This window comes from Phalacrocorax aristotelis, chromosome 2 (assembly GCF_949628215.1).
Source record: "Phalacrocorax aristotelis chromosome 2, bGulAri2.1, whole genome shotgun sequence".
Lineage (NCBI taxonomy): Eukaryota > Metazoa > Chordata > Aves > Suliformes > Phalacrocoracidae > Phalacrocorax > Phalacrocorax aristotelis.
Window position 1 is genome coordinate 18,930,269 of NC_134277.1, and position 25,391 is coordinate 18,955,659.

General features: G+C 46.1%; 2 protein-coding genes across 7 annotated transcripts in view; both read right to left on the minus strand.

Annotated features, from left to right (window-relative positions):
- GAD2 (glutamate decarboxylase 2) overlaps positions 1-17,817 on the minus strand; it is a 41,912-nt gene extending 24,095 nt beyond the window's left edge. Inside the window, exons 1-7 of one of the 3 annotated variants that reach the window (XM_075082617.1) lie at positions 17,104-17,817; positions 16,780-16,839; positions 16,495-16,644; positions 15,222-15,455; positions 10,243-10,333; positions 9,296-9,408; positions 5,263-5,378 (exon numbers count right to left, since the gene is read on the minus strand). In XM_075082617.1, coding sequence (XP_074938718.1) covers positions 5,263-5,378; positions 9,296-9,408; positions 10,243-10,333; positions 15,222-15,455; positions 16,495-16,644; positions 16,780-16,839; positions 17,104-17,179 — 840 coding nt within the window. In that variant the 5' untranslated portion in view covers positions 17,180-17,817. Of the gene's footprint in view, positions 1-5,262; positions 5,379-9,295; positions 9,409-10,242; positions 10,334-15,221; positions 15,456-16,494; positions 16,645-16,779; positions 16,840-17,103 lie in introns of those variants that run through there. The other 2 variants (XM_075082618.1, XM_075082619.1) reach the window with 2 other exon arrangements.
- A 1,831-nt stretch (positions 17,818-19,648) lies between these two features.
- Positions 19,649-25,391, minus strand: part of MYO3A (myosin IIIA) — a 126,572-nt gene continuing 120,829 nt past the window's right edge. For all 4 annotated transcript variants that reach the window (XM_075082622.1, XM_075082621.1, XM_075082625.1 and 1 more), the window contains 3 exons: positions 23,890-23,930; positions 22,038-22,178; positions 19,649-20,215 (listed from right to left, as the gene is read on the minus strand). In XM_075082622.1, coding sequence (XP_074938723.1) covers positions 20,101-20,215; positions 22,038-22,178; positions 23,890-23,930 — 297 coding nt within the window. In that variant the 3' untranslated portion in view covers positions 19,649-20,100. The remainder of the gene's footprint in view (positions 20,216-22,037; positions 22,179-23,889; positions 23,931-25,391) is intronic.

Consider the following 25,391-nt stretch of genomic DNA (forward strand, 5'->3'; position numbering starts at 1 on the left):
ACATGCTTTCCTCTCCATCTCCCCAGGTCTTTAAACAACGTGGGATCCCCGGCTGCGCAGGCTGAGCTACTTCTCTCTTCATTTTAATCATCTGAAAATGTATGTCTAGTCTAGGCTCCCTGAATAGTGGGGAAGAAAAGGTACCTCCAGAAGGTACCTCATCCCTGAGGCTTTGGCACCCATTTTAGACTAGGATGAGTTGTCGCCTGCAGATCCCGCTCTCTTTTTGTTGGCTATAAGAAGTACATAGACAAACTCAGATTAAATATTTACACTTCCGGTGATTAAAGTTAAGTGACATGAATGCTATCTTTAATGTCTCATTGTAAGCTATAGCTTTTCCCTCCATTATCTACAAAAAAAAGTATACTGTGTCCCATCACATTTTTAGAGACACTGTAATGATATATGTTTGCTATTGTTTCCTTTAGTTACTGCTATTCAATTTTTAAAGCTATTTGTTAATGTCAGGGGAGAAATTGATATCATCATGTTTCTGCACAACATACTAATAATTCCATCTTTCACATTTTTGAAATATCAAGTTTCATACTGCTTTTCTAATCCAGCAACACTTACACCTTGGGTTTTTTTCCAGTGCAGACAGTTTTACAGCATTATCTGTGGATAAGAAACCGTGCACTGAGTTCAGGAGGATCCTGTGGCAGTGCAAAAGTCACAAGATACCAACCAGATGAAGGATTAGACCCAGATGATGAATGTCTCTTTGGGACAGTCTGCGCTGTCATTGCTTTTCTGGAAAATGGTTTTGCATTGATTTAAATGGAGTTACTTGAATTAAGTTGCTCCTCAAGTAAGACCAACTTTTTTCCCATTTCCCTGTGCGAATCCATGAGTTTGATTTTTAGTTTCCTTAGCTGGAAATGAGAACACTCTCTACTTATTCTGTGTGCTTAGAGGTATAATTTACAGCTTCAAAATTTATGCCACCAAATGGAAAACATGATCTCCAGGATCCTCAAATCATTCCAGGGAAGTCCCAACACAGAGGTCACCCCTTGGACAGCTTCTTGCAGGTGCCAGTCCTTGAAACTGCCTCCTAAGTAGCCTGGTTAGAGGGCAATGCTACATGCCATGAAGTGGTGGGACTAGAGATTAGCTTTTCATTCTGCACAGAAACCAACCCAAAATCTTCCATAGGCTGTGTTAAACAGAGGTCTGTCGAGCTGCCTGCTTTTAGACAGAAGCCACTTTTTAATTTCCTTGTGTTTCAGAGCCAAGAACCTCCATTTCAGATTTCAGAAACTGTTCAGACAAAAACTTTACCAAAGCTAGTCTTCTTCCCAGCTACTGGTATAAGTTTGCTGTACTCCCTGCAAGTAATGGGCCTCGTCCACAAGGGGAAATCAGTGTGCAAGAAGCCGAAGCTGTGATTTATTGCAAGCTGCCTCCTCCGATCTAATTGATGTGTGGATGCTGTGCATGCTGTGGCTGTGAGGGTGCTCCCCTACCACTGCAGACAAGCCACCTCTCACAGATGTTCCCAGTGCTCCTCCAGAGAACGAGGTCCCTCTGAGTATGTCTGGCTGTCTACAATGCTGACACCTTATACCTGAGCTGCCAACAGACAGTGAGTGGCTGCTGGAGCCAAACTCCCAGGGAAGCCTTGGGCAGGAGCTCTTTCACTCCAAGAACAGTGAAGATGGGGGGATGCCAGAGGCAGAGACACCATCTCTGTGCTCCCCTGGCTCTCTAACTGGGTGAGCTGCCAGTTCTTACTCTGTGTTTTCTCTTCCAAAGCTAAGGCAGGAGTTTTATTGCTATTTCACTGGTGAGCACCTGACAAGGCATTCCTCCTTGTGGCATCTGCTGGGGGGGTGCTGGAATTTAGGACAGCTGATGTGGACTACATGAGCACAGTCTTGCTGGGTTGGAGAACAGTAGAGGTGAAGAAATGTCTATGACTTTCTGATTATGCCCAGCTTTTTTTCATTTCCTAAAGTTCAGATTGAGTCTGTATAGCCCCCAATTAAACACCAAGTCCATGTAAATGCTGCAAATCTCTTAATCTATTCTTATACTATCAAATAAAAAGGCCAAGGACTGTTTCGTGACTTGAACCCCAATTAGTCCTCTACAGCTAAACTTTTCCCCTCTGCACCCCCTTCCTCCTCAGAGTACAATGACTTTGTCCTTTTCGCCTGCTAGGGCTGATCCCTGCTCCATGCTATTCCCAAATACTGCTGGATGCTGTCTAAGAGAGTCTAAGATAGTTGGCCAGGTCAAAATCACAACAGGGAATGGGTTAAAATTCAATAGGACTTGCCTTATGAACAAATGGATCAATGAAAATATTCTGAGAAGGCAGCTCTCCCTTTTAGCCACTTTCTCCACACTGAAAAAGGGATGTGCTCAGCTTAACACTCACAGCAGCCTAAAGCTGATGCGCTGGGACACAGGAGGAGGCCTTCATCTTAGATTTTTCATTGTGTTTGAAATGATAGACTAAAATAGGTTTTTACAACTGGCATCCATCACTTTTACCCCTCTGTGTCAAGGTCTCTTGCATCACGTGCAGTCCAGAACAGCTGCCCTGAAGGACATGACTCTGCTCCTGCACCAGTGCAGATGAAAGAACCACTGATGATGCACTGGTGGATGCAGAGGATTGAATTAAGTCCTGAGCAAGCACATCTCAGTGAAATTATACCTGGGCCAAGATCAGCCTAAACACTACAGTGTATTTCACCGTCACAGGTGAAACAGAAATAAGCAGAAGCAGACTGAGAGAAAAGTCACGGTCTTACTGAACAGCTCAGGGAAGATCTGCTTACTGGGAACATGCATGGCTGGAACAGTCACATAACCTATTTCAGGCACCTAACATAGGCTGCGTATATCAGGAGGCTGATCTCTGTTTATGGCCAATGCACAGAAGTAGGTGAACCCCTCCCAAAGGTGATTCAGAACATCTAAATTAAGGAATATTTCGGTTCCTAATTTCATGCTCCGAGTTTCCCTCCAGAGGTGCCTCTCTTCACTGATTGCACAGAGAGTGAGGCTCCTAATTTAGGAACATGACGCACTCCTAATTTAGGAAGGGAATTACTGAGGAGCTGTGAATTACTCCTTCCTTCCTTCCCTTCTTGCCCACTGGCAGCTGAACCTTACACGGCATCAGATTGAGGCCAGATTCTGATGACAGTAATATGGGTGGTAATTGTGGCATAACTTAATTCATTTGTAGTAATGGAAGCTCTAGATTGGTAGAAATTAAAATGGACCTCAGTCTGTGATGCTGAAATTCTTGTCTGAGAACTGCTGACGCTGGTATCTTCCGTCTGAAAAATTTGCAACAAAATTCTCAATGTTTCTAAACACATAAGTAACTAAGCTTTGTTTCCTATCACGCCACACATGCAGAGCATGAGGAAATGATACTATCCCATTTACAGACTGTTTGTTCCACGGCCCTTGTATTACAGGAGCATCCAACCATGGCAAAGAGAAACCACAATCAGGCTGGGGAGTGTAAAAGAAAGTAGATCACCTTCATGTGATAAATGAGACAAATGACATTCTCATATCTTGGTGTCTATTCAGGTTCTGCAGGACATTTCCTATCTAAAAAGGGGACTGTACTTCTGGGCATCTACAATTCCTGTCTCTGCTATTTTGAGGGCTAAACAATTATCCCACATCCTTTGGGCAATTAAGGGTTAAAGGATCCTGTCTTCACTTAGCATGGTTTCTCAGCTTCCCCAGAAGATGTGCCATTACATACTTAATAAAAACCCTTGATTGAGGAAGCAACAAAACTGCAATTTCAAGATACTTTTAAAATGTAACAGATTTCAGATGCCGTTCTATGGATTCGCTAGTATATTTGATTTTGGAATGTTTGATTTACTAAGGGAACTGCTTCTTCTCTGGCATGAAAACACAATTATTAAAGCTCATTTCATTATTTTGAGACTGATAGCACAATTTGGTTCATTGTTTAACATTCCATTGCTATGAATACAATGAAATCCCCTAATGATTAATAGGATTTGTTATTTTAAATAATCATGCTGAACCTTATTTGCAAGACTTATTAGGTCTGTAACTTCCATATGAATAATGCATCTCTAGCTGCACAGACAACTTTGGACAGTTGCTACTCATTTGTAGAGTATCCTTCTCTCTGACTGCTTCGGGGACAATTATTCTGCAATGTGGAGCCCACAGTTATGTGTTGCATCTCATCCTACTGCCATGAAAAGCATCCTCAGAGGGATTTCCTCCCAGACATTTCTGATCAGTCTTTAGGACACTTTGCTCCTCACACTGGCACAGAATGGAAACTCATTCTCTGGTAAATCAAAAATGGTAGCCAGGAGGATGTCGTCACCTAACATGGATGGCATCTTGCTGAGCCCCAGCCATGAAAAGAGTCCTTTCTGGCCAGGCCCACACAGCTGGGGAGAAATTCAGAAGGGACCATGAAGCCTGAAGGGAGCTCACAGGCCCTCCTGGGTATAACCCTTCCTTTTCCCCTTCCTCCTGCATAAGCATTCTCCACTGTAAGCTGCAAGGAGATTTAAATGGCCATAAACCCCCCAAAAAACCCAGAATACAGAAAGAAATATGGCTTCTGTATGGTTATTCAAAGCACAAAAAACTCTGCATTCCCCCATGAGGACCACTCTGATTTCTCCTGTGCCCGCCTCCCCTCCCCTCTTGCACTGCCAGATCCTGTCGGTGCCTGTGACAAAACCCAGCGTGATAAAGCTTCTTCCCACAGACAGAAACCCACAGCAAAGCCCAGTTCCCCACCGTAAACCGCAGCTGCTCTGCTGTACACACGCACACACAGAGCATTTCCATACTACTGTCTTCATGTATGTTATCACCCTCTCATTAAATAAAAGCAGGAGTGGTTTCAGCTAGAAACATTTTGACTCACAGTGGTTTTCTGTTGCCCCAGAGTGACCCAAACAAAAGACATTCCTAGCAGAAAGTGCTGAAGCCCGATGATGAGCTCCCATCATTTGATGTGGTCCTTACAATTCACACCAACATTTCTACAGCCACAAGTGAGAGCAGGAAAATGGCAGTGGCTTGCAGATCCTGCTCTCCCTGGGTTTCAGCCGCAGCTCAACCCTCTATGTATCAAAAAGCCAGTCCCTTCCCATGTTTTTATTCCCAGTGAAGGAATAACAGAAATGAAGACAGTGGGCAACAAATTCCTGTTCAGCTTTCTTTATCATAAATTCATACAAGCAGATGTAACAGAGAGGAAAAAACAGAAACACATACATGTTCTGATGTGAAGGCAACCAGTCTGGGAATAGCTGCCATTCCTTTTTCTTTAACTTCTGGGAACATCTTGAAACGTGCAATCAACATAGCATACATGTTAGATATGGCACCACCTGGAGTCCACAGTAATACACTGTTACTTTTTCTATGCATTGTAATATTATTGCAGAACAAACGACAAGTCTTGCTATAGTTTTTCTAACTTTAATGTTAATGTTTCTGCCTAATGGCAGATGATTCTTCCTGATGCTCCTCACAGCTGAGTTGTGCAATAACAGGATCTAATACACCCAAAAAACAATTTATGCAAAAAGTACTGCTGCAAAAAATGATGGGGGTTTCCTTTCATCCTCATTTTTGTTACCATTTATCCTTTAGTCCCCAGTCTTTATCTTTCCGTATGCCATCAACACATAAACCCCACTCTGTTCCACCTCCCAAGAGGATGCCACCACAAGGCAACTTCCCAAGTGGCTTCCAAGTATAACCTGAACAGTGCTCTCCCCTCCCAAATTAGGGTGGTGCTTCATGCCCCTGCTCTGAGGAAACCCACACAGTGAGTCCCAGCAGACACTGGCTTCTGGATAACTGGAGTGGGGGGAGGGAAAAGAAAGGAAAAAGGTTCGTTCTAAGAAATATTTTTGTCCTCTGATGGGAGGAAGGAGAAAAGGTTACGTATCCCTAACACTTGCCTTAAAATCACCGGCATACATTGACTTAAAATACGCATTTCAAGATGGGTATTTTACCCACCTCAAGACGGGTATCAGATGACAGCTCTACAGACATATTTCAATTATCAATACCGAAATTAAAAACGAGCACTTTGTTTTTCCTTTTTGAGATTTTTACAAGCTGACCTCTGTGTCTATAGTGGAACAATATTTGGTTATATATTAATGCTGCATGAGCACTATGGGAATATAATGCAGAACCTGAGGCAGAGTTTGAGTAGTTTCACATATGTATGCACATAAATACAAATACACAGAGAGACAGACAGACATATATACATAAAATCCATCAGTTTTATCCTGTATATATACTACATATATACACAGATTTATATTATATATTGATGTTTATGCACATAAATTTATAAAAAGCAAAGGTGTATATTGATCATGGTTTTAGCCTTTTAGATGAATAGGTCAGAGTGCAGCTGAGGTAAAGTTCAACTAACCCAACTTTCATCCATCTAAAAATGGAGTGAAGAGCACAAGACAGGCAATTCCAGAAGACAGTTCAGTTCACCCTAAGGTAGGATGCTTGTGGTAGGTGGAATGACTTGCCCTGCAAATGTATCCACCCCTGTCCCCTGAACATACGGGAGCTGCTCTAACTAGCCCAGGGGAGACACCCAACACTTGGACAGCCGGAGTGAGATAAAAACCACCCTTTAAGCAGATCAAGGTAGCTCTGCTGAAAGCTACATGTTACACCAGCAGGGTATACGTGCTGGCAAATTTAACATCGTTTTGATTTTGTAAGATTCGTGTTTATCCCACTGGAGATATATATACTGTTCCACAGCCCACAGAAACTGTGCCCTTCACTTCTGAGTGTCCTAGCTCTGCTCTTGCAGTGAGGCTGCCTCTGCGCTGAGCTTTCCCTGACCTCACCGGTCCTCCTGTGAACCCAAGGGAAAATGCTACAGAGTGATGGCATCACTGGCACATGGGTCATTACAGATTGGGCTTTTTCTTCCCCTTTCAACTATCTTGAGAGGTATGCACATGTTTCTACACCCCTTTTCACAAATGACAAAAAAAGAAATGGAGAGATTAAGAGGAAACGCTCAGGTACCTGTCCCTAAAAAATGCAGATGTCATGTAACGGCTGCTGTTGATGGTTTAGATGACTGAACTAAGGTGTCCAAGTTGAAGAAGTTTGGCCTATCTTGTCCAAAGTCTTTGGCTCAGTGTCAAAAGAATCAAGACTGAAATGTTAAGTTTCTTCAATACGTGATTTCCTATTAGTATTTATTATCTAGCCATTTAACCTGAAGCTTATTAATAAGCCTGCATTCTGCCTTTAATTTTGCAGCTGTGTTTACACCCACAGTTAATTGCAGGCAACAAAACACACCTACAGAATTTGGAAAACCTAATCAGGCCTTTATGCTTTGCATGTATTGATACTGTACGTTTCATTCCAGAGAATGCAGAGAGCGAGAACCTTCTCTTTGCAACAGCTGAAGCTCTTCAGCTGAAGCTGTGATGGTTTGAAATGAGAAGACAGCATAGAGGAGATTTTGCTTATTGCCTAAAAAAGCAGAACCTGCACACTGGGTATTGCTGCCTTAGGAGAGTGAATTAGAAAGACGCACTTTGCACAAACCAGAAATTGCAGAGAAAGAAAGGATGAGAGGGGGCAGCGCTGCAAACGGCCAGCACAGGTACACGCCTGCCAGCGAGCCCCATGCAGGTTTCAGCTAGGTGAAGTGAGCTCCAGCACCTGACACACTAGCAACACCCTGGCCCCCCAGGTCAGGCAGGCAGGGACCTCTCGCTGTTCCTCCTGAGGCATTCACCTTTCCTGATTCACACTACCTCAAGCAGTTTGACAGACTTGGGCAGATCTGGTGCATGCACTGAGACTTTCACTCCACCTGCCATGCATGCCCAGCCTCTGCCTACCACGTCTGCTGAGCAGCACGGCTATTGCTCTTCTCCTCCTTCTTAGGTCTCCGACCAGCCCCGTGGGGCTATTGCAGCTCAAGCCTGCAAGGTGAGGAGCTTAAGACCAGCTGTACTGAGTCAGGTGAGGGAATGGACAATAACCAACCACTGTCCAGTTTCCAAAAGCTTTGGCTTAGGTCCTGGGCTCGTGATACACGTTTAGATGCTGCTCTGTGTGACAGTGGCCACGGTTTTGTCAGGGCCTCTAAGCACTACAGTAAAAGCTGTCACTGCTTTTGCTCTCGGTGCTTTTTAAATAAGGACTCAAAAAGAAGTAATGTAAACTCTTCTCATCCTTTTCTGCACTCCTGTGGAAAGGCCCAGGACAAAACTCCTGAACCATTTGCCATGTCTGCATTCATGTGAGAAGCTGAACGCCAGCCTTGCCTGATCTTCTCCACAGCATGAACTTTACCATTCATGCCCGCAGAGAGCTGAACATCCTAGGCTGTTATCACTGACGCTTTTCCTTTGCTCGATAGTCCAAACACTTTTTCCCTCTCCATTGCGTCAATGAACTTTCTTTCCAGAAGGACTCCTTCCCCACCAATGAGCAGTCTCTTACCTTTTGACAAGCCAAGATGCTACACCCAATGTAAATTCATTCAATTTTTTGCAATTTGGTGAGACAGATAGGCCAAATTTTTTAGCAATGAAATTCCAGAGTAAGATAGGAGGTGACAAAGAGTATAAATCAAAATACTAAGTGGAATGATTAAAAAAAAATTCTTAACAATGTAGTGTTTGTCAATCAATTACTTCTCTACAGTTAATCACACTAATTTTTTGCCTTATTGACTTGCCCTGAAGGAACCACGTTGCCGAGCCTTTAAGCACTCAGCTTAACTAGCCACCCAGGTGCCCGCACTGAGCTCAACAGGCCAGCTCACATATGGAAAGCCAACTGCATACTGTAACGTTGGCAGGATCTTACTGACTCCACTAAAATTACTTAAAGGGATGCTACAGCTTCCTCTTTGCTCGGATTTCCCCTGTGATGATGGAGAGCTTTGTTGTGTTTCTTCGCTCTATTATTAATACAATAGTCTCTTTCATGTAACCCATAAAAAGTGGAAGCAAAGCGAAACTGCAAGGCAAATGTCTCTTCTGATTATGTTTCCCATGTGCCATTACAGCTGCTCATAATGCAGTGCAATTTGCTCAAGCAGACCCTCATAATCACATCCCTAAAATTCATAAACATGCAATGCTTTATCTCAAAGAGGCCACTGGTGGTTATTATCAAGTGTCCTCTCAAACATGCATACTTAATTACATTTACTCTTTAACTACAGGGGATGTCATATAGCATAGTCTGAAAAACAAAGAAAGCTTGAAATATCATGTACCAGGTGAAAATATCCCATCGCCACAGCCCCCTGGCCAGCCAACCATCTCTCTCATTTTCCTTAGTGTGACATATTCCAAAAGTACAAACACTGGAGCAATTTCATAGGTGAACCTGAAACGTAGTAATGTCCATATTTAATGCTTTCATCTACAATACTAACACATCTTTTTTCCAATATTACATTACATTATAGCCACAGTATACTGTATCTTGCACTGGCTAGAGTTCTGGTTTACAATACTTTTTATAATCTTCCTTGTGATTTGATGTCAAATGTCTAGAAAGAGAAATGCTGAGAGTACTTGAGACTCCATTTTCACCCATTTCAGCGAAACAAATCTTGCCCACCTTTTCCAGGCTCAAGGGTTCGGCCCTGTATTCAAGAGCTGATGGGCAGAGCCAGACCTTCGCCTTGCAAAAACCTGTGTGCATGTCTAGAAGCATACACGTCAGCAGTCCTACTCATGATGACAAGACACTGCAGGAAGTTAAGCAAGTGCACAAAAATGCTTCCTAGTCCCAAAGTGAAAAAAACCCACACATTAAATTCTGCACCCCTTTCTTACAGAAGGCAATGGCTCTAACTGTTCTGAGTATGGATTGTACAGAACCCCCCTACATGAATGCAACTATTCACTTAGCACACCTTTCATTTTACATATTTTTGCATGCAAAATGCTGAAATATTTTTTCTGTGTATTTTTTGGGGGGGTAGCAAACCCGGCATCATACTAGTATGATGAAATTTTATAGAAGACAGCCTACAGGACAATGTTGAAAGTCTTCATGTAAATATCTGTAGCAACCATTTAAAAAGCAGAGGATTGTTTTTCCGGCAGCCTTAACGTGAAAGTATTCTTTCTTTCATTCAGCTACAGCAGCTAATATTTTAGAGTAAAACTGTAAAATTATATTAAATATTATGGAAAAAAATCTGCTACTTACATATTAGTATTTGCTGCTGATGTCAGCCAGTCTGCTGCCAATCCAACCATGTCCAATCCAGTTGAAAGTTGATTAAAATATCTAGGGTGCCCTGCATAAGATGGAAAATGTTATTAAAAGGCTGATGACTGAATGAAATAATTCAGTGCTGAACAGTATATTTACCTCTGGATTTCTATCAAGAAGGAAGTGCTTTCAAGGTACGAAACAAAGCAAACAGCAATAAATGCATTTCTTGGAAAAGGCAGGATTTCTCATCTTTCTCATTCCAAACTCAGTAAAATCAGAGTAATTACACTGAACGCAGAATAATGAATTCCAGCATTCCCTATTATCCTCTCAATATGCCTTGAAAATTAGCACATCGCTGCCTCACAAAAATAGCTGTTTGCTCCCGTCAGTGTGCCGCATGTTGTCACTGGATGTGTTTTTGCCTGGCTAGGTTTGAAAAGCACGCACGAGACACCATCTGAAGAGCTTGCCAGTACATATAACATCAGTGATGAATGGCTAATGATTATAATAGACAGGGCGAAATGAGAAAATGGAACATTTTGGTGACTGCTTTGCACATGACTCAAAAGCTGATGATTGTACGAAGATGGCAGGGAAGGTGGCGGTCCTTGTCATTTCTTCCCTGTCAGAGTGCAATTACAAATAGCCTGGCTGCTCGCAATTGTGATTTTAGACAAACCCCATGAAAACCAGCAGTGCTACCCCAGCAGAATGATGCACAAGAAAATATTCAGTGAGCTGATAGTCTGTTTATCTAGTTAATCTAATTGGCTCCTGATTTTTTTTTTTAATTCTGTTAAGAGGTTTTTCTTAAAAATGTGCCTAGAGCCATTAAACCCAGTAAGCATTAAAACTCAGTCTTTACTAGTTGCTCCCTGCAAGCCCCTGTTAAATGCCATAATTACCGGTACAAATTACAGATGGTTCCCACTTACTTAAATGCCGTCCAACTCAAAGGACAGCAGCCTCTGCTTGGAAAACACCTGTCCTGACCCACAGACGACATACTGTTATTGCCATCACAGAAAACAAAAGATAGAGCAAGATGATTGAGGAAATGCAGACCCAGCACCATGAGAAAACTTATCTTGGGTCTCTGGTGGCTCCTTATCAGGCACGGACACATGGCTGGCAGAACAGCATGGGGAATAGCTCCCCACCTCCCACCCTGCACACACAAAGGCAGAGTAATCGGGCTGTGCGGGCAGACCAGAGCAGAGGATAAGGGGCTGGGGAGGCACGCATGCAAAAATCCAGCTCCCGGCATCCCTAACCTGAGATGAGCCCCATGCCGCTGCCGTCCCACGACTGTGTTTTGCACCAAGCCCTCCCGAACAGATATAGAAACTGCCACCTTCCCCTGGTCATCGCTGCCCGCGACAGGCAGCCGAAGCTCCTCAGGCACCGAGGGACACTGCCGAGATCCAGCAGGATGAACAGGATCCGGTCCCCACTCCACGCACTCTCGAGTGGGGGAGGTGGACCTGGGGCACACATGCACCCTGCCACCAATGCCAAAGCCACAGCAATCCCACGCCAGGGCCTCTGCCTGCAGAGGACTGCATCTCCCCTGACGATGGGCTTTTGAGAGAGATTTAGGTATTTATAGCTTGGGTTCAATCCCACAGTCAGGCTCCAAGAGGGTTTCCAAATTCTGCTGGAAACCAACAGAAAATTAGGAGCTGAAAGCCTTTGGTGAACCTGTGTCACAGGAAGGCTCAAGGAGGCCAGAAGAACTCTTGCTTCGGAAATAAATCCACACTGAAAAGCTGGGGAATAGCAGAATTCATATTTGCAGCTGCAGCGTCTCGGCAGCTCTCCGTCAGTCCCGTACCCAGCCCCAGGCGACAGCCCTGTTGTCACTGCTTGTTTCTTCAAGGAAACCTCACCGCACACCTCCTGCTTTGGGAACGGCTGTAGGAAGGGGGCCGGCTGCACGCAGGGGTCAGGTCGGCTGCACCCTGGAGCGAGCGAGGTGGGGGGAGCAGCGTTGTGCTCCTACAGAGACATTAGTACAGGGAGAGCAGGAGCTGCTGCTGCTGGCTACACCAGCGCCTACACCTGTACCACAGCCCCCTCTGCTCAGTGCCCTTCCCTTCAGCAACATGGCTTTTACACACAATGGCAGAGAACGTAAGGCCCCAGTCTGACCCCAACCTCAGCTGCAAGGGTTTGTTCATCCATGTGATACCCTAATATGTGAGTGAGCTCTCTTCCCTCACCTAAACAGCCACGGAAAATTGTGGCTTTGCTTAAAATACAGGCTCCACTGGCCAGGTAAGAAGAGTTTGCAAGAGATGCTCAAAATCACTACCCAGCTGCCATCTGGCTGAAACATACATCCTTTGTTGTGGTTATCACCAAACAAAGAGGTGACTGGAAAAGAGACTGACAGGGTGCAGGGAGGGGGAGAGATGTGAAAATAGGAGATTACTGTTTACTGGTTGGTTTAACGATATACAACGTATTTATGCATATCCCAGAGTAAACTGGGAGATGATGGGCAAGAGCTGGGGCTGAGGCACTAGGACAGCCAAGGACAGACTTTCCCGGCCAAGGACATGCTGTCGCCCCATGCACCCTCCTCTCAAACACGCTCCCGCTTGCACTCGGGTTTTGGGCACGAATATCCCCTAGCAGTAACATGCAGCCTACACAGCCTCGACAGGGGAGCGACAACAAGGGCCGGGCAAAGCTGGACAGCACGAATGAAGGTGCGGCTGGCAGCACTGGGTTTGGCCTTGCTCGCAGCCCCACCGCGTGCACGGCCTACTACCGGCCAGGAGCAAGGCTGGACCAACACCAGCTCCTTGCACCCTTCCTGGGGTTTCCAAGCCATTTTAAAATGCTCGCATTTCAATTTCCCCTGCAAGCATCGCACAGGAACTGAATTTCACATCTACCTCTCCCTGCATTTGCACACGCTGCTTTTCATATTCTCTCAGATTAAATTCTTGCCAGGGGTGGATGCTGGGAGTTGGTAAGTGGGCAGAAAACTGCATGTGGCTCCCCTGGCCACCCCAGCGAGCCATGACATCCAGGAAACCCCTGGGAGCATCCCACACCCACTCCTCAGCCGAAAAATCAGCCATCTGGCTCCTCAAATCCTGACCAGGGATCAGTGCTGGGACTTGGGGATCCAGCTGTGAGGCTAATGTAAGCAATACAATTTATTTTCCAATCTGCCTCCCGGACCCCTGCAGCCAAACGCAGCCCAGGTTCCCCCCCAGTCCACGAGGGGCCGTGTCTGAAGGGTTCCTGCAGCGGGAATGGATGCAGACTCCCCGCCACCAGAAACCTCACTGCATTGTCCTTCCTCTGAGGGTAATTCAAGCATTTTACTCTGAAGCACATGCCGAAGAGCTCCAGGTATAAATCCCGCACATTTTGTGAGCTGCCCCAGGATGCTGAGGAGTCCCAGCAGCCAAGCAAGGAGGCTCTGCCCACCCAGGTAAACCCCACCACCGCATCCCACACAATTCCCCAGCACCGACCGGTGCTCGGACTTTGAAAACATTCTTTTCATTAAAACAAATAAAAAAATGCCAAGAAAGGAAAGCCTCACATGCTTTCAGGGAGGAAGAGAAATAACAACATTGTTTTAAAGGGTCTTTTTTGGATGCACAAAAGGAAATAGGTCCATTATGTGAAACAGGCTATGACAAAACAAGATAAACAAAAATTGCTTAAGAAACCCTATTCTTTGATTTCATGGATCCACAGCCTTCTGTGAAAATATGTTTCCTATGCCCTACCCAGACACATCACATGGATCACTGGACTGATCGACTTTGTTCCTGTGGACATCATTTATCTATTTATTTCAATATTTTACCGCCGTTTTCACAGCACCCGACTCATGTATCACAAACATTCAGCTAGACATTTCCACCTCCAAACGAGGAGGGTTACACAGATCCCCCGCAACCTTTACTGGGATCAGCCTGTTCTGTTCCCAAAAAGGTGACAAAACCCGGATTTTGTTTTCCCCTCAACCTCTATTCACAAATCAGCTTTTTGTCTCTTTCAGCAATTGCTAAACATTTATTTTTAAGCCATTTCTCAGTAATTCTAATTCCCACTAAGAGCTCCCTGCACTCCACATAATTTCTCAGTCGCAGCCCTAATTGTAGCTAGGCTTTTTGCTGGCTCTGCCGCAGTTTATTTAAGGTGGCCCGGGGCGCCGAGCCGGGGGTCCCCCGCGCCCGGGTGAGCCCCCGCTGCCGCCCCCCCCCCCCAAGCCTACACTGGGGTGGGGGGTGGGGGTCCCAGACAGGCAGGAGTCAACCCATCCCTGCCCTCCCCAGTGAAAAGCAACAACAACAACAAAAAAGGCTACTAAAACAATTTGGGCTTTGTTTTTACCGCTTGAGCCTAAAGTCAGGGGAAAAAAAACAATGCTCCCGAGGGCAGCTCTACCAAATTTTCCTATTTTTACGTCCTGCAGGTAAGGGGAGAGACGCGGCAAATGGCCGCTCGGAGCTCCCATTTACAGGCTGTTTATTGCGATTTTAGCTGTTAAATGGGCTGGCCCCTGCAGCCCCCCTGCAGGGAGCTCCCCCTTCCCCCCCCCCCCGCCTCCGAGCTCCGCGTCCGACCCCCCCCCCCAGGCCTGCCGGGAGGAAGGGGCAAGCCCCGGCCCATCGCACCCAAAATGGACGGAAGGGGAAGGAGGGAAGTCGCAGAGGTGGCGAGAGGCAGCTCTGTGGCACAGGCGGCACCTCGGACGCACAGAAGCATTAACTGCAAACGGGCCACGGCGTGGGATGCCGCACTGGCAGCCCGAGCCGGGCCGCTCGGGTAGGTCATCATTTACGAGAACGATTTCTGCCTCTGCTAGAATCTGCTTGGAACCGACGAAATACAGTTTCTGCTTTAATCTTTAACGTTTCAAGATAAAATGAAAAGACACCTTTAATCAATGGATGAGACCATACGGGGTAGAAAACGAGCACGGCTATTACCTGTTTTAATTGCATACTTCAGAGTCGTTCTGCAGTTCAATAAAATTTCTTCCAAGGTCTGTGGCTGGTCTGCCAGTTCCCAGTTATATTCCTGGAGCAGCTCATTCGGGTAATGGAAATCAATAACTTTTGTTGATCTATCAAAACTTTTCACCACGTACTGAAGTAAAATGTCCACAACGTCTTGCAGGAAAGACATAGTTGTTATTTCTCCATTGCACGCCGGCAGAAGATCTGGGAACGGAGAAATGAAAAGTTAACTTCCTTTTACGACCGCGTACACAGGTTTTGGACAAAGGCTTCCCCCGTTTGTCTTGAGGAAATCTTTTCACTGTGTTCAGTGCAGATAGGCTTTGTTTTCAATTAATAAGCGAATTGGTAAGACTGTATTTTAAGGAACGTTCTGAGGGATAACAGTTAGGTTTTAATATCCTGTCTAAACCAGCAAATTTTGCCCACAGTATATTTCAGACCAATTTTTAAGACAGAGAGCAGGAAAACAAAAAAAAAAGGGGAAAACGAATCTCAGGAAAAAAAAAGACTGGGAAACAAATGCTACGAGGAGGACCCTAAAACCTGCAATTTGCCTTGCAATAAAACACGTTCCTTGTGACTCCCGTGCAAGTAACTTGTTGATAATTTAATGCCTTTTTCTGAGGCGACGCTGCACGGTCTCCCGGCGCACACACTGGCGTCTTTTGTTCACGCCGAAGTGCGACGGCCCGGGCCGAGCCGAGCAGCGGAGACCCCGCGTTCGGGCTGAGCGGGAGCAGCGGGGCAGAGGCAGCCCCGCACCCGGGCCAGCGCGGCTCTGCGGGAGCCGGGATCTGTCCGGCAGTGGAGACACCACCTCCAAGGGCAGGGGAGATGAAGCGCAAAACCTCCTCCAGTCAAAATAAATCGGCGAGAGCCCGCTCTTCCTCCCTCCTCCCCGCAAACCTTCATCACCTCGCAGGGACTTCAACGGGCAGGTCGCTGCTGTCACTGTCCCTTAGAAGGAGCAACCCGCAGGCTCCAGCGCGCCGGGATTTTAGTGCAGCTTTTTTTTTTTTTTTTTGTGTGTGTGTGTGTGTGTGAGACACGTTTTGTTTTGTTTGGGGTTTGAGGTTTTCTTGGCGGGTCTAAGAACTGCCGGCGAGTGCGGGGGGCACCGAGCTCCGCCGGGCCCCCCCAGCCTCCCCGCACCGCGAGCGGAGGCGATTTCCCGACCGAACCGCTGCTTTATTTTTCTCCCTAGTTTTAGAGATGCGGCGTGGCCCGGGAGCGCCGTTACCTGTTGAGTGCAGAAAGGCGTAATTCACCTCCGCTTTTTGGCAGCCGCAGGGTTTTTTGTCGCAGGTACAGGCCGGCCGCGGCTCCGCTGCCCCCGGGGCTGCCCTGGCGCCGGTCCCCACGGGCTTCTCGCCATCTCCGTAGAGCAGGGCTTGACAGCGACACGGACACACGGCCTCAGCACCGCGGCATCAGCCCCCGCCGTCCCCCCGCCCGCCCGCCCCGGGGCAGGGCCCGCGGCCGCCCGCCGGCGCTCCGCGGGCTGCCGGGGCCTCCCTGCCCTTACCGCAGAGTTTGGTTCCAATCCCTCCCGTGAACTTCTGGGCGACCTGGCACCAGGCTCTGGCTGCAAGGAAAAATGGAGCGGAGGGTCCGTGGGGACGGGCGCGGGCCGGGGGTGCCTCGTCCGACACCCGGTACAGCGCCCCAGGACCACCCTGCCCAGCCCAGCCGAGCCAAGCCGGGCCGGGCTAGAGCCGCCTTCGGTCCCCCCCGCTCCGTCCCGCCGGTCGAGCTGCCGCAAAGGGGTCTCAGGCGAGAGGGCAGCGCTGCCGCGGCAGCCCCGAGCTCCGTCGGGCCAGTCCCGCCCGGCTGCCCGGCGCCCACCTACCTGTGCCGGGGCTCTCGGCGGCCGCGGAGCCCTCCTCGGCCCCGAAGGACCAGAAGCCGGAGCCGGGGCTTGCCATGGCGGAGGCGAACCGGCGGGGCGGGCGAGGAGCGGCGAGCTGCAGCCCAGGCGGCCCTGAGCGAGTGTGCGTGAGTGTGCGGGTGTGTAAGTGCGTGCGTCTGCGCCAGGCGGCGGCAGGCGAAGGGGCGGGGGCGCCCCGGGCACGCGTGGGTGGGAGCGTCTCCCGTGGGCGCCCCCGGAGCGCGCTCCGCCGAGCTGCCGCGTCTGCGCCCCCCACCTGCGACGGGACGGGGCGGGCGGCGCGGCGGGGGCCCGGGGAGGTGCTAAGAAGGGCCCCACGCACCCTGCACCTAGCGGGCGGGGGGCGCTCGGGGCAGACCCGAGCCCTAGGGTCACCTGCGTGGGGGCTGCAGCTGCCTCGGGGGGTGAAGGCGAGCGAGGTGCCTTGTGCTACCACCGCCTCAGCGCCGGCCCAGGGAGCAGGGGCTGAGCCCCCCGGCGCTGCCGAGCGCTGAGCGGAGGGGAGGGAAGCGTGCTTTTCCGGGCCTTTGCGCGGGCGGCCGCGGCGGTGCCCCGAGGGGGAGGGCTGGGACACCGGGGCAACGAGGAAGCGTCCTGGATCCCGTGAGCTACAAAGCAGAGCGAAATCGCGCTCCCCCCGGCCCTCGCCGCCTGCACCGGAGCCGCTGCAAGCAGGGACTCCCAGGCGGCGGCTCCGAGGTGGGGGAGCCCAGCAGCGGGGAAGGGACAGCCCACCCGAGCCCCCGGCGCCCCCCCCCGGCCCGGCCCTCCCCGCAGCCACCGGCGGGGGCTCCGTCGGGGAAGGCGCTGGTGGGGGGCCCCCGCGGGACTGGGGCAGCTCCCGCGTCCCGCCCCCCCTGTCCCGGGCTGGGCAGGGGTCCCGGCGGCGCTGCCGCGGAGGTGGCGGCGGAGCCCTGCGCGGCGGCGCCGTTGCCTGGGGGGCGGCCCTTGGCTTCTCTCCGGGCATCCTCGGGCCGCTCCGAGGGTCGCCCTGCAACCCCCCCCGCGGCTGGGGGGCCCAGCGGAGCCGGCCTCCCCGCTCCAGCCCCGCGGGGGTCAGCAAGTCTCGGAGGCGAGGCTGGAAGAGGAGGAAAACAACCGCTCCCCTTCCAACCCCGACGTCGTTCCCGAAGGCAGCCAAACCTCCCCCTTCCACCCAGCCGGTTCCCCCCGGGAGCACGGCCCTAGGTGCCTCTCCTACCGCATAGGAGGGAGGCAGGCGAGGCCATGCCGGACCGGGATTTGGCCCCGTCAAGAGCACTGGTCACCGAGCCCCACCTCTGCGCCTCGCAGCCAGGCCCTGGGGGCTCCCAGGCTGTGCTCGGCGAGGGCTTCGCTCTCTGCTTTCTACATGCACCCAACACCGTTACTGGGACTGTCCCGCCGCTGGAATCTCAGGGATTTGTCCTGGATGTTCTTCAACACTGCCCTGGTGAGAAAGTAAAAGAAAACCAGCCCAGACATCTCTGAAATTACGGGCCTGTTCCAGTTTCCAGATCACATCGCTTTAAGGAAGCGCAGATGCTATCTCAGGCTTTTCACGGCTGCTGTGAGCTCTTCCCCGCCTTGCTCCTTCATGCCCCAGTCCACAGTGTTTCGTCAGTTCTGGGTGTAATTCAGACACAGCCAACTGTATCACTGCTTTGTGCATTTTTATTTCCTTTACTGTTTTAATAATACATGAGAAAACAACGTCAAACCGATTTCAAAATTTAAACAATTTATCGTAAATTTTACATTGCAGCAAATTTTAATCCAGTGCACAGCCTTATAACTAGTTACAGATCGGGAAGCGATGGTTACCTGTCTCTGGGGAAAGGGCCAAGCGTGTGGGGGGAGCAGACAAAAACCCAACCCCCGTGGCTCACTGCTGCCGCCAGTTGTAGAGAGCTGAGCAAGGGAGCAGGATCAGGCCTCTCTGCTGGCATCATGAAATTTGCCTTTGCAGCTGGGAACATGCAATAACAAATCCTGAAAGGAAGCGCAGCAATTATCTGCGTAGCTTCTGTGAAATAAGGTCTTTTGAATAAAGAATCGGGGGAAATTTTGAACACGGTGGCTATTGCTTTTATTTCCACTTAATTTCTAGTTGAACTGATTAAGAATGATCGTTACATTTAGGCAGCAATCAGAGAGCATATTTCTATTCCTTTCTTGGCACCCCAGAGATTAAGATTCCTAAAAATCTAATGCAAAGGAGAACAAAGCAAACACGATTTAAAAGTTCATCACTTAGTCACAAAGCTCAGAGGCAGAGGAGAGGGCTGGATGCACTTCCCATAAATGGACATCTCCAACACAAAGATTATACACACAATATTGACCTTTAAAACTGGCTAGTAGCTTTACAGTAAAGTCAATAATGAAATAAACTGCCGTAGTATGCTATCCAATTAATCATGTAGATTTGTTTCATTAGAGGGACACTTGCCATAAACAGTTCATTCCCAAATTTAGGCATTGTAAACCTAAAATGCGCAGAAATTCCCCTATGGTGTTCTTGTGATTTTTTTTTCCTGTAAAACAATTTATTAGAAACACCAACTAAGGTTTTCTGAAGGTGCATATGGGAATTCGAAAGCTTAACTAGGGAACTATGAACTAAATTATCTATTTTAATTGGATGAGACTGACGAAATGCGAAAAAGAAATATGCATCGAGGAAAGTAAACTAGATTTAAGCTGCTTAATGTCTCATAATTTTAAGATGTAACAGTGGTATCTGAAAGAAAGCTGATTTTTATATTAGTTTTTTTAAAGTATACGATATGCGACTGACAGTGTCCCTTTGCAACGGTGTTGGGTTGTAAACCACAGTAATTCATATTCACATGAACACACACGTTGTAAACTTGAAACATTGGAGATTTTTTTTAAAAAAAGGGAAGCACATGGTATAAAATGATAAAAAAGATTATGCTAATAAAAGCCAAATGGCAGCAGGAACAGCAGCAGCAGCTAGAACTGCTGGATAAGGCGCCGGCGCTGTGAGGTCTTCCGCAGCAGTCGTCTGTAGTCATAGGGATTATCTTCGGTTTTACTCTCTTCCAGGGGGCTTTCTGCAACCCTCGACCTAGGGATTAAACGCAGAAGTGTTTTAGAAATTAAAGTCAAAACATTTACCTTGGCAAATGCTCCTAATCGACTGCTTAACCTCCACCCTTGCGGGGGTGGAATAAAAGGAGAAAGGAAAAAAAATCAACTGGCTTTGCTGGGCCTCTTCCTGAGCTGCACAAAGCAGGCACCTCGGAACAAACACATTATACACTAAGAGCAGAGGAACACAGAAGAAAAACATGTTCTTCTACAAAGAGGACATAATAAAAAAGACGTAAAACCGTTGAGAACATGGGGGTGCTTTGCAGTAGCGTTTGCCTGATGGCTACTGAACCATATTTTCAGTTGGTGTAAATTTGTTAGCTCTGTCTTCAACCTGCCTGTGTTGCTCACTGTAAGTGTCCATCTCATTTTATTGTTTTTTCAGATGGCAAGCTGCATTTTGGAAGCCACCTCTGACAGGCTGGAATGGTGACCTGCCACCAGGTGTTACTATGGAGTAAGACTAAAAATAAAACTCAGTTATTTAAGAAGTATATCACTCCGAAATAACTACAAAAATTTGTGGTGTTCTATATTAAAGGTATACCCCACCACTGGTCCTACACCAGTGTTGAAGGTAAACTGCCAAATAAAAAATATTCAGTGATTCTTTTCTGTAGATTGAAATGACTATATAGTCCTTAGATTCAGGTGACCCCACTCAAGAGATACTGAAGTGCAGAAACGTTTATTAATTGCATTCACCTGCCCTCAGAGGTAACTGTAAATTGAAAAGGTACACAGATTTTTTTTCACTGTGGCTAATTAGGGTGCCATCAGAGCAGCACACAGTAAAACGTAAGGAATTGCTTTTAGTGAGCTCAGTGGCAAGACTCTTGTTCATCTAAACCAGACCTCAGGGTGAAAGATTTGGTGTAATTAACAGCCCTAGGAATGCAACTTTTTCCGAAGGATGTAAATGGTAGGGTAATTTCCTGACATAATTATTTTTAATTCCATGCCTTCACAACACCTTCCTAAAACTAATTTAGATCCTACCTGAAAAAAGACCAAAAATAAAATACGTAAGGGGCACCAAAGATTCTGTACATATTTTCTGTACTACTATGGATACATTTTCAAATTCAGCAATCACCCCAGACTTAGTGTCTTCCTTAAGCCCTTGACAGAGGTATTTTCCAAGTTTTTCTTACATACATGAAGACACAAGAAGATACAGCTATATAAAGATAGATAAATACGTGTTTGCACGAGCAGTGTGTGTGGGTGCATTGGCGAGAGTAAGAATATGAATTGCCTTAGCCCAGCACAGATGACCCCTCCATGAAGTCTATGTGGTAAGAGAGGAGATGGAGCAAGCCCTCCCTTTAGGGTTTTTCTCCTGGCTGTCCACCGTGGTGGGGTCCACCCCAGGCTATAAACGCATGTGCTGCTACAGGACAGCAGGAAAAGGAGGCAGTCAAACTGGTCTGCAGAAAGCAGGCAGAAAGTTCAGCGCACATCCACCAGAAATATAATTTTTAGGTTCTGCTTTAGTTTAATTTGATTTTAGATCAGAGATTTACAGCAGGGTGTCTGTCCATCTCATCTGGCACTTCGGAAGCCAAAAACTAGCAGGTAGGCTGCACACCAGTCTTACTAGGATTTGTCCCTGCTCCATAAAGATGGGAAATTTTCAGCTATCCACTTTACGAGTTATTTTGGCAAGATTCCGTGATAAAAAAAAAGATTTATGTCTAATTTGAAAGTGTATTTTTCTTTTAATGAATCTTTTTATTATCTCAACAAGGATATACAACATTTATTTTTTCCTATTATTATTTTGTAAGAATTACCGCTCAGTAGCTCTTAAAATTGAAGTCCTGCGCTCAGCTGGGTGTCTCTTCTTTCTTGTGGTAGAACTGCTGTCCTTTGAGGTGGAATCAGTAGATGAGATTTCGTGGTAGTAGATATCTAAATCTAGCACTTTGCTCAGACTGTCAATAAATAAGTACACTAAGTTAGCATTGTCACTTTCAATATTATATGCAACGTTCAAAAATAAGGCAATGAAATGTCATTATTAGTTGTGTTTATGTGTTGAGGATCTAAGGAAAAATATAAATAAGCAAAAGAAACCAGTCTGAAATGTGACTGCTGTATGATGCAGATATTGAGAATTTTGAAATGCTACTTTTAGATGTTCATAAAGCAGACACATACGACTGAAATTGTTTGGATTTGCCATTATACTCAATGGAGAGGCATTTTTATGGTATAATTCCTCTGACCTATTTTAGACACCTCTTTGAGAAAGAGATCAGTCATTTTCCTAAAGATGACTATTTTTTTCTCTGAGTACAAGAAGCAACTAGTTCAGATATTGGTGTCAATAATGCAGATGTCTCTGATTTTGTTAGATGAATGCTATCCAGACTATCATACGTACAGAAAAAAACAATCCCAACATCCAGTTTAGAATGGCTAGGGAAAAACAATATCCTAAAAGCAACTGGAAAAAAGAAGTTCAGAATTCAGTTCTCACATTGGTGGAAACCAGAAGTAACTCATTGATGTCAGTTGCTAGGTTCTACTGATACAGAGTCAGCACATGAGAGAAGGTGCAGTCATGGAACTGGTTAACTAGATTTAAGATGAGTGAAACCTAACTGAGGCCGAATGAGAGAAAGCACTAGATTTGGATTTTTTTTTTTTTTTTTTTTTTTTGCTAAACAGGAGACAACAATTAGTGTGAAATATTTTCAGGATCCAAATGAATCAGAAGAAGAGCTGTAACAGACCAGACACAGGACACATGGACATTAATTGAATCCTTGAAACGTAGTCAAGGGCACTTTAAACTGGCTGAATGAAGCTAGATGCTATGAGCATATATTATGTGCATATAATGTCATGTAACTTCCTTTAAGGTAAATATTTTAGATACGGAGTTTCTGTTCTGCAACCACAGCCAAGGACAGCGCTCAGAGCCCATTCATCTGGCATCTATGACCAGGCTACCATAGCATGCGTGCTATAGTACCATAGCAATGTACTGGGGAGCAACGAAAAAGCTTAAGTAGAGAAACACAAAAAAATAAAGCTATGATGTCTGTCAGGAGCTGTGAATCAGGTCTTCAGCACATGTAAGGATCTAAGATACAGAAGGGCAGAATATATCTATTGCTTGCTTTATTTCTGCAGAGATCCATCAAAATAGGTTAGTTACACTGTGAAGAAAAGAATTCTGGTTGAAATTTCAAGGGCTGCTCTTCTTTACTTGTTGTTAATAATTATTGTTTTAATATTTTATGATCTATTTCCAAACATATATTTTCAGGAGATAATTTTAACAGTCTTTGTATTTTTGCTAACAAAGAAGAACTGGTTTCTCATTTGCTTTGACTAGAATTTTAAGCATCTTCAATTATTTTCTGTGTCAGAACTATCTTTGATGTGGACCTTATCTTAACTTGTTATTATGCTTGTGTTACCGTGGTAAAGGGCCATGCTGTAGTAAAACCGAATGACTGAGTTCTATAATGGATTTTGTTGAAAATTGCATATTTTAACTTTGTATACGATGCCCTTCCTGTGAATCACCAGATTACCATGCTTTTTTTAATGCTTTATTCTCCTGGTTGAAGTAGAGCTAAGAACTATTTCTAGAGTAAAATATGACAATAGTGAGACAATGAAAAAAATTACCTTTCTTTTCTTGGTTTCCGTTTTTCATCTTGTATTGATTTCTAAGAAAATACAAGGTAATTAAATAAAAGCGAAGCTTATGCAAAGATACAATTCATCAGTATGTTAGGCAGGAGAGTGTTGTTAAAAGAATTATAGAGTATCTAGTTTGCTGAGCAAGCGCCCCAGAAAAATCTCTTCAGAATCTTTGAGAGTGAGAATGGGGTTAGCACTGCTACTCCCAAATTTCAGTAGCCATACTGTGGAAAAAAGGTAAAGTAATTGCAATCAGAACAAAAAAGGAGATATAAAACTTTCAAATATCTATAGTTGTTTTAATGAAGTCGACAACACTACCTCACTGAGGCAAATTTACTGTGATGCCATGAGAATTTCCATGAATACAGGCATCGCAGTGGGAGCAGGCATAATCCTCTTCTCATTAATGTCAATGCAGTCTTGTCACAGGTTTTAGTAGAACAAAATGGGCATTTAAAAAGCAGTATACTAGGTGGCAAAAGCACCCTTAGGACACAAAACATCCAGAAATGCAAAGGAGAGAGATTTATAGGGAATGTGAAAAATTTCTAATCTCTGATAGATTTCTGTCCCTACAACCAAAACAGTGCTATGCTGCAACATCTAAAGCATCACCCTTTAAAAACAGCATTTTTAAGTGCAGATGGTCTTCATTTTAGTCTTAATTGCATTTCTTGCAAACAAGTGAAAACTTGTTAGAATTAGTGAATTGTACCACTGCAAAGTCACTGAGATCCAGAAATCCTGACGGACAGACACTTCTTATGCAGGTAAATGCACAAGAGAGAGAATTTCAGAATGATAGGCTGATCTAAAGAAATATACCCCAAATAAACTTTTAATGCTTTGTATGAACAATGGGCTATTCTCAGATCTCATTTATACCTATGCACCATTGTAGCTTATTTGATACACAAGGAGATGAGTGAGAACAGAAGGTATCTAATTAATATCTGTAAGATGATGTGAGAGAAATATCTGTTTTTGCAGAAGACAGAGGAAGTTTTTCCAAAATGCACTCATATTGTGTGCCTTCACTTTCAGGTGATCCGGGCTTGATAATCATTGGTGAATGCCTGTCAGTCACAGAGATTTTTAGTAAGGCAGAAAATTCATGATAGCTGCAAAAGCTGACTACCCTGAAGTTAGAGCTCAATTTAAGAATTTAAGAACTGGTAGGTCTCCTTTCTAAGCTTTAGTGTGGTGGGTATTTACACTGAACCTTTCCTTTACCAGTGTTAGGAACACCGCCTTCTCTTTTTCATGCCTTCTTGAAAAATACAACTAATTGAAGGTAATACTGATTATTACCTTGAAAAACTGGTGCTAAAAATTCATTTAAAAATTCCCCGGCATTACTGCAGTTTTTGTTCGCACTTATGCGATGGCTGTTTTCTGATACGGAGCTGGCCATGTAACAAATCAGCTTTCAGAAAACGCTATGTTCCTGACTGTACAGTCTTAGCTTTCCAAATATGCATTTA